Source organism: Mustelus asterias, chromosome 4, assembly GCF_964213995.1.
Source record: "Mustelus asterias chromosome 4, sMusAst1.hap1.1, whole genome shotgun sequence".
Classification (NCBI taxonomy): Eukaryota; Metazoa; Chordata; class Chondrichthyes; order Carcharhiniformes; family Triakidae; genus Mustelus; species Mustelus asterias.
The window spans coordinates 96,509,963-96,519,165 of record NC_135804.1 but is presented as its reverse complement, the minus strand read 5'-3'; the positions used below and the strand labels follow the sequence as shown (position 1 = coordinate 96,519,165).

The 9,203-nt window shown below is 43.7% G+C and overlaps 1 protein-coding gene across 6 annotated transcripts; it reads right to left on the bottom strand.

Moving 5' to 3' along the window:
* Positions 1–2,625: 2,625 nt before the first annotated feature.
* snrnp35 (small nuclear ribonucleoprotein 35 (U11/U12)) lies at positions 2,626–9,203 on the bottom strand. 6 transcript variants are annotated; one of them, XM_078211422.1, is made up of 3 exons: positions 9,086–9,183; positions 3,388–4,182; positions 2,722–3,131 (listed from the first exon to the last, which is right to left on the bottom strand). In XM_078211422.1, exons 1-2 carry the CDS (start codon positions 9,106–9,108, stop codon positions 3,393–3,395), a joined length of 813 nt encoding a protein of 270 aa, XP_078067548.1. In that variant the 5' UTR covers positions 9,109–9,183; the 3' UTR covers positions 2,722–3,131; positions 3,388–3,392. The 6 variants fall into 6 exon arrangements, with proteins under 6 accessions (XP_078067547.1, XP_078067548.1, XP_078067551.1 ...); XM_078211421.1 differs by having other exon boundaries at positions 2,626–4,182; positions 9,086–9,203; XM_078211425.1 differs by having other exon boundaries at positions 2,722–4,182; positions 9,100–9,203.

The following is a 9,203-nucleotide window of genomic DNA, read 5'->3' as shown; positions in this document are numbered from 1 at the left end:
TTTTTTAATCTATGAATTTGTTTATTAAACCAACCCATTTGTGCATTGTTTTGAAAAATGATTGCTATTGTCTTACATGTGGTGATTGTCATTATCCAGTGAAGCAACAATTTGGCATTACTCCAGTCACACTTGTAAAGAAGACTAGCATCCAGACTTCATCTATTATATAAACCATTCTCATCCAATAATAATGTTTTGGATTATTCTGGTCCTAGAACTAATAGATCAGTTTTCTTTACCAACAGGACAGTAATACGAGCTCAAAGGGCTCTGTAAAACATGGAAGTTTGTCAAGGCACAACTATGTTTAAAATTTATTTGCACTGGTCTTTCCCCTTCTAGCTTGGCACTTTTTTGGAAGAGAAAACTATCATCTTGGTGGCTACAGCTTACGCAGTCACCCATTTTTAAAAGTATAAATGTACCAATTTGAGTAGGCTAAATGAATGGAGTGCATCACACTGACACTTGCCTTGTCCTCATTAATGAACTACATGCACACTATAACGAAATGAAATATGATTATGAAGGAATACCCTCCACTTACCTAGATGAGTACAGCTGCAATATAGCAACTTGGACTTATGTAATGTCTCATGTAGTAAAATATCTCAAAGTGCTTCACTTATAGAGCACCATGAAACATAATTTGGCACTGAGATATTACGCAAGATGATCAAAAGCTTGCTCAAAGAAATGCATTTTGAAGTTGGAAAGAGGCAGAGATTTTTAGGAGGTAATTCCAGAGTTGAAGGTTTTGGCAGCTGAAAGCATAACTGTCAGTGATGGTTGATGCAGGAGGCCAAAATTGGAGGAGTGAAGAGGGTTATATGGATGAAGATGATGACAACAATACTGACGATCATTCAGGACAAAGCAGTCCACTTGATCAGTATCTCAGCCCAAACAATGACCCCCATCGCCACTAGCATACCATAGCTGGCTTGTGCACATCTACAAGATATGAACCAGGGTTTCAATCATAGAATCCCTACAGTGCAGGAGGCCATTCGGCCCATCAAGTCTGCACCAACTACAATCCCACCCAGGCCCTATTCCCATAATCCTACACATTTACCCTGCTAATCCCCTTGACACTAGGGTCAATTTAGCTGAGCCAATCAACCTAACCCGCACATCTTAGGACTGTGGGAGGAAATCGGAGCACCCATGCAGACAGAGAATGTACAAACTCCACACAGACAGCGACCCAAGGCTGGAATTAAACCTGGGTCCCTGGCGCTGTGAGGCAGCAGTGCTAACCACTGTGCCACCATGCTGCCATCACCTTTACCTTTGTGTGTGAGGTGATCTTTACCATCACCTCACAAACACACAAACTTCACTACTGACAGGGTTATGGATGTATCGGAATGTTGAAAAAATACATGCTTTGAAGCTTTATATCTTGCACTCATTGGAAATGTTTGCAAGAATACCAATAGTAAAAGGAACACCAATATATACTGCATTAAAAGAGAGTGCTGATTGGTAGAGGTGTTGCCATGAGTTTGAAAGTTAGCCTCTAATGCTCATCATAAAAACCCATCTGATTCACTAATGCCCTTCAAGAAATGAAATCTGCCATCTTTATCTGGTCTGGACCACATGTGACTCCAAACCCACAAAATGTGATTGATTCTTAACTACCTACTGCCCTTGAAATGGCCTGGCTAGACACTCATTTCAAGGGCAGTTAGGAATCAGCAACAAATGTGATCTTGCCAATGATGCCCACATCACCGATTAGGAGAAACTGTATTAAACAAATGTGCTTGATTCTAGAAAATGCTGGATAATCTCAGCAGGTCTGACTGCATCTGTGGAGAGAGAGAATAGAGTCAACGTTTCATAGAATCCCTACAGTACAGAAAGAGGCCATTCGGCCCATCGAGTCTGCACCGACCACAATCCCACCCAGGCCCTACCCCCATATCCCTACATATTTTACCCACTAATCCCTCTAACCTACGCATCTCAGGACACTTAAGGGGCAATTTTAGCATGGTCAATCAACCTAACCTGCACATCTTTGGACTGTGGGAGGAAATCGGAGCACCCGGAGGAAACCCACGCAGACACGAGGAGGATGTGCAAACTCTACACAGACAGTGACCCAAGTTTCAAGTCTGGATGACCCTTCGTCAGATGCTGTCAGACCTGCTGAGATTTTCCAGCATTTTCTGTTTTTGTTTCAGATTCCGGCATCTGCAATATGTTGCTTTTATCTGCGTTTGATTCTAGTCTGTTCCGAATTAGCTGATCTGGAATAGATTCGCCCTGGGTGTGTTACATTGTAGAGAAAAAAAATCAGTGAGCATTCTTGTTCTCCTGATCGTCACCCAGATGCCTGCTGGAAGGTGTACACATGGACATTGCAAAGATAACATCAGTCACAGCTTTGCTGCTTGCAAAGTTGAACAATCCATCAGAACACTTGGTCTGAATTTATGCCGCAGCAAATAAGGTGCACAGGGTAGCTGCACCCATAGAATCATACTTCAGCATTAGTCAATAACCTTTAGAAGTTAAAAACTAAAGGAAAATAACATTGTTGGGATACAATGAGATGGTAATGTGCCAGCTCTCTAACAAGGAAGTGGTCAACTACATCATGGAATTACCACCCAAATTTGACTTTATGTAAACAAAAAGAAAACTTATTTGTTGCAATTCAAACAATATACCCTCACTTCAGGCAATATACTTTCACAGTTTAGGCTGAACAGAAAAGGTGTTTTATTCAAATTTGGCAGTTACAATACCATAAAATCTGAAGGTGTCTAAAACAAAATCGGTGTTTTAAGTGAATACAAGAGTCAGAAAATTGCAGCTTCAGTGAAAACTGCATGAATATGTGGGGGAAATGTTAGCAATTTCCACACAATGATTCACTGGATATACAATTGAGTACTGCGCGATATAAACAACGAAGGTTCCAGCTTGATAGCTACCGATAACAATTGGCTAATTACAATTAACTTCTCTCTTGGGTATAGGGGACAGGAACTGTTGGGCGTAGCTCCTACTGTGTGGACAGATCATCCTCCCACTCACTCAGGTCCTTCAAGAGTGGCCAGTTGAGATACTAGAGTGTGGCTGGTACCCTAGCAGCGAGGCAAAGAGGGCTGAAAACAGTTGAGGAAAATTAATATCATATATTTGTTTTTAAATACAGAACTTTAATAGTCCTGACACAACCTTCTCTCCCCAATAATTTGTAGCAGCTTATGTGAAAGTTTTGAACATTATTTCGATTGACATAAGATACACAAGATAATTTACATTCCTGTTGTGCCATAAAAGTAATAGATGACCCCAGTTAAATAGAGCCTGACAAGATATTTTTACTTTCAATTCCCAAGGAAGGTAAACCTCTCGTACAGCATTTATCGTCGGGTTTTATGCCTGTTCCTCCTTTGGTGTCTATCTTCCTCTTTATGTCGATCTTCATTTCTTTGTCGTTTATGATCTCTTTCCCTGCTTCTGTGTCGTTCTCTATTTCGCTCACGTTTTTCTCTTTCCTCGCCTCTCTCCTCTCTTTCTCTTCGCCTTTCCCAGTCACGACCTCTCTCCCACTGCCGGCTATCCCTTGATAGCTCTCTGGAACTTGACCTATCCAGTTTGTCTGCTTGCCCCTCTGTGTAAAGTTCTGCTTTCAGTGCTGGGAGACTGATAGGTTTTCTAAATGGACGATCTCGCCCACCAAACCGTAGCTGACCAGATTCTTTTTTACCACCTAATCCCCCTCCAAGTCTCCGTGGGACCCAACCTTTCAAAGTGCGCTCCAATTCAAAATCCACAAATATTTCATTCTGGTCCACTACTAATTTATTGCTGTCCCGATGCGCCTTCAATAATGAGCGCTCGTCCTTGTATTCGATGAAGCCATAACATTTGGAAAAGCCGGTGACAATGTCACGCACAAGTCTCAGTCTGCGAATGTCCCCGAATCTGGAAAAAGTGTCTTTCAGCTTCTCCTCAGATGTCTGAGGATTCAACCTGGCAACAAAGAGTGTCAGGTGGGGGTCTCCTAACACTCCCCTGTTTGGTCTATACTTGGCCGCAATTGCCCTGGAGACAGCTCGGTCATGGGGCTCCTCATCCGTGCCATCGATGCTTCCAGCTTTTAGTGGGTTGTACTGCTTCGCAATCGGAGTCCAAAGCTCATTCATCGTCCTGAAACACAAACAAATCTTGAATTGAACCTTAATTCCTTCGCAACAAATTTAACACTATTACTGGTACCACACTCAATCACTCCTCTACTCACAGGCTGGGTCCCAGAAATTGCTCAGACAAATGCAGCAATCAGCATCAGTGCAGGAGTATTCCCAGGGTACTGTATTAATACAGCAATCATATATCTGAATAATGAACCTGGAGCCAAGCACGGCTTAAGTTTTACAGCTCAGACTAATCTTTTTCTCATGACACCAACATGCAGTCTAGCCAGATGGTCACTGTAATAACCATTAAGCGGGAATAATGGCCATTTTTTTCTCCTCCGTCACCCAAGGACAATGTTCAACTGCAGCATCCAATCATTAGCCCATTTACAATTGGACCAAAGATCAAACCTGAGACATCCTTGCCCTCAGCAATTCAGTCTCCCACAAACTATCAGGACCAGGTTCAAATTGTTTTTCATTGGTTGCTATGCTTGGAAGGATACTGATTGTTTTGAGTTCACTGTGCTGTTGCATTCATTATTGGCTATGAGATTGCACAAACTGTTACAATTTACACAGCTAAACATGGATGCAGCATTGTTTGAGAAAACATAGAAGACAGACTGAACAATGGCGTCAGATATTTAACACATTTATTGTGGTCCTCTAATCACAACTTCCATATTTTTATCTTAATTTTCTCATTTTTAGTATATTTATTTTTAACTTTATTATTTTCTTTTTTATTTGTGATTTCAAATTGACCTTCAGTCACTCAAGCCACCATAAGCTGAATCTGTCAAAATTAATGCTTGGCATTAGATGGCACTACCACTCAACTGACAGCAATAATCACGGCCTCTCATCCAGTTCCAAAATACTGCAGGCTTCAAAATCTGACATTAAATGTTCGTATATATCTCCAACTATTAAAAACTACAGAAAAATAATTCTCAAAGATGTAGTGGTACCTCATATTTTGAATGTTCAATGATGCAATGTTTGCTGATGACACTAAGATAGCTAAGAAAGTAAGTTGTCAAGAGGAGATAAATAATCTTCAGATGGATATGGATAGATTAAGTCTGTCGACAAAAATCTGTCAGATAGGGTGGGAAAATGTGAACTTGTCCATTTTGGCAGGCAGAATAGAAAAGCAGAATATTTATCAATGACAAGAGATTGCGGAACTCTTTTTACAAAGTTCTTTACGGTGGATGGTGGTCACTGGCGAGGCCAGCACTAATTGCCCTTGAGAAGGTGGAGGTGAGCTCCATTCTTGAACTGCTGCATCCATGTCATGTCAGGGCACCTACAAAACTTTTACAAAGGGAGTTCCAGTTGTCCTAGGAAGTGGTAGAGGTCACGGATTTTGAAGGTGCTGTTGAAGGAGCTTTGATCAGTTGCTGCAGTGCATCTTGTAGATGTAGTGCGTTGATGGTGGAGGGAGTGAATGTTTACAATGATGGATGTCGAACCAGCCACAGAGTGATACAAAGGGATCTGGGTGTCCAGGTACATGAATCACAAAGTTAGTATGCAGATACAGCAAGTGATTAGGAAGACAAGTGGAATGCTGGTGTTTACTGCAAGGAGAATGGAATATCAAAGTAAGGAAGTTATACTTCAGCCAAATAGGGTCTTGACAAGCAGCATAGTGGCACAGTGGTTAGCACTGCTGCCTCACAGTGCCAGGGACCCAGGTTCAATTCCGGCCTCAGGTCACTGTTTGTGTGGAGTTTGCACGTTCTCCCCGTGTTTGCGTGGGTTTCCTCCGGGTGCTCCAGTTTCCTCCCACAGTCCAAAGATGTGCAGGTTAGGTTGACTGGCCATGCTAAATTGACCCTTGGTGTCAGAGGGATTAGCAGAGTAAATATATGGGGTTACGGGAATAGGGCCTGGGTGGGATTGTGGTCAGTGCAGATTTGTTGGGCCGGATGGCCTCCTTCTGCACTGTAAGGATTCTATGAAGACCACATCTGGAATACTGTGGACAGTTTTGGTCTCCTTACCAGGATATAATTGCATTAATTATAATTGCTGAGAAAGATCACTCGACTCATTTCTGGGTTTGTCTTATGAAAAAAGGTTGAACAAGTTGGACCTATGCCCATTGGTGACTTTATTGAAACATGCAAGATCACAAGGGGACTTGACAGAATGGATACTAGTAGGATATTTTCTATTTTGGGGGAGACGTACAAGCAAAAACTGAAGTGGGAGAATCCATCAAAGAAAATCGTGCAATGTTGGTCTGAGGAATCGGATGATCTCCTATGGGTCAGCTTGGAGTCAGTGGACTGATTAGTATTTAAAAACTCTGCGAATAGCCTGAGTACACCACTACAGTAACTGACTTCATAGTAAGTGTGTAGAAGACTGTGTGCCAAAGAAGCAAATCCATGTGTTCCCAACCAGAAATCATGGATGAACAGGGATATCCACTGCTTGCTGAGGTCCAGGTCTGAGGCGTTCAACTCAGGTGACACTGACCTATACAAGAAAGCCAGATACAATCGAAGGAGATCCATCAAAGATGCCAAAAGATAGTACTGGACAAAGCTAGACTCCCAGGGTAGCCACACAGACCCCCACCAACTATGGCAAGGTTTGCAAGGCATAACAGGCTACAAGATGAAGGCATGTAAAATCACCAGCTCCAACACACCCCTCCCTGATGAGCTCAATGCATTCTACGCCCGTTTTGAGCAAGAGGTCAGCGAGAGCATGCCCTTTACCCTGGAAGCCTTGGTTGAACCTGTATCAGAGGTCACCGTTGCAGATGTCAGAGCAGCTTTCTTGAAAGTCAACCCACGGAAAGCGACTGGCCCAGATGGGGCACCCGGATGAGCACTCAGATCCAGCGCGTGGGGGTATTCACAGACATCTTCAATCTCTCTTTACAAGAATCTGAGGTCCCTATCTGCTTCAAGACCATCATTCCAGTACCAAAGAAAAGCCAAGCAGTGTGCCTTAATGACTATCATCCAGTGGCTCTGACATCCATTATCATGAAGTGCTTCAAAAGGCTAGTCATGGCATGAATCCATTCCAGCCTCCCAGACTGCCTGGATCCACTGGAGTTTGCATACCACCACAACAGGTCCACAGCAGACGCCATCTCCCTGGCCCTGCACTCAACCGTGGAACACCTAGATAACAAAGACACCTATGTCATACTCCTATTTATTGACTAGAGCTCAGTCTTCAACACCATTATTCCTATGAAACTCATCTCCAAACTCCGTGACCTGGGAGTTGGCTCCTCCCTCTGCGACTGGATCCTGAACTTCCTAACCCACAGACCACAATCAGTAAGGATAGGCAACAACAACACCTCCACGATCATCCTCAACACCGGTGCCCCACAAGGCTGTGTTCTCAGCCCCCTACTATACTCCCTGTACACCTATGACTGTGTGGCCAAATTTGCCTCCAACTTGATTTTCAAGTTTGCTGACGATACCACCGTTGTGGGTTGGATCTCAAACAATGACGAGGCAGAGTACAGGAAAGTGATAGAGAATCTGGTGAACTGGTGCGGCAACAATAATCTCTCCCTCAATGTGAACAAACCGAAGGAGATTGACATCAACTTCAGGAAGCGTAGAGAAGAACATGCCCCTGTCTACATCAACAGGAACGAAGTAGAAAGGGTCGAGAGTTTCAAGTTTTTAGTGGTCCAGATCACCAACAACCTGTCCTGGTCCCCCCATGCCGACACTATAGTTAAGAAAGCCCACCAACGCCTCTACTTTCTCAGAAGACGAAGGAAATTTGGCATGTCAGCTACGACTCTCATCAACTTTTACAAATGCACCATAGAAAGCACTCTTTCTGGTTGTATCACAGCTTGGTATGGCTCCTGCTTTGCCCAAGACCGCAAGGAACTACAAAAGGTCATGATGTAGCCCAATCCATCACGCAAACCAGCCTCCCATACATTGACTCTGCCTCGGCAAAGCAGCCAGCATAATTAAGGACCCCACGCACCCCAGACATTCTCTCTTCCACCTTCTTCCGTCGGGAAAAAGATACAAAAGTCTGAGGTCACGTACCAATCGACTCAAGAACAGCTTCTTCCCTGCTGCCATCAGACTTTTGAATGGACCACCCTGCATTAAGTTGATCTTTCTCTACACCCTAGCTATGACTGTAACACTACATTCTACAAATTTCCTTCATCTTCTGAGAAAGTAGAGGCATTGGTGGGCTTTCTTAACTACAGTGCTGGCATGAGGGTTTAAAAGTTTATTTATTACTCACAAGTAAGATTTACATTAACATTGCAATGAAGTTATTGTGAAATTCCCCTAGTTGCCTCACTCTGGCGCCTGTTCGGGTCAATGAACCTGACCAGCACATCTTTCAGACTGTGGGAGGAAACTGGAGCACCCGGAGGAAACCCATGCAGACACGGGGAGAACGTGCAAACTCCACACAGACAGTGACCCAAACCAGAAATCAAACCCAGGTCCCTGGCACTGTGAGGCAGCAATGCTAACCACTGTGCCACCATTTCAAGTTATTTATTTCAAGTTTTACATTGATTTAAATTTCGCCATCTGCTATGGTGGGATTTGAACCCGGATCCCCTGGGTTTTAAGATTACTAGTCCAGCGAAAATACCACCAGGCCCCCACCTCCTCGACAATGATCCCAGCAGACTAAGCCACAAGGTCAGGCACTGTTCCTGCTCTGATCGCCGGGTTAAAGCCGGCTGCTGCGAAGAGGAGAAGGGGAAGCTGTGGCTGAAAATGTTTCCCTCTGTCCAAAGTCAGAGACTACGGGTGGCCGGGGGTGTGAGATCCCAGCGCCAGAAGTGGAAGAAATCCCACAATAAAACCCGACTCATTGCCGCTCAGAACAAATGAGATGGATCAGACAGAGAGAGAGAGAGAGAGGCCGACCTGCCATACGACACCTCGTTCATGAATTAATTATCGCTGTTTCTTTAAGGTTAAATCCAGTCTCCGTTACCGGTACCCCTGAAATTCGGCTGTTTCCGGTCCTTCCAGTTTAATGTTC

Bases quoted from the DNA above. Each gene is read 5' to 3' on its own strand.
- snrnp35 (XM_078211421.1), bottom strand. From the start codon at position 9,108: ATGAACGAGGTGTCGTATGGCAG. The intron at 4,183-9,085 runs GTCGGCCTCTCT...TTTGTGTTTCAG, and splicing joins AACGAGGTGTCGTATGGCAG to GACGATGAATGAGCTTTGGA.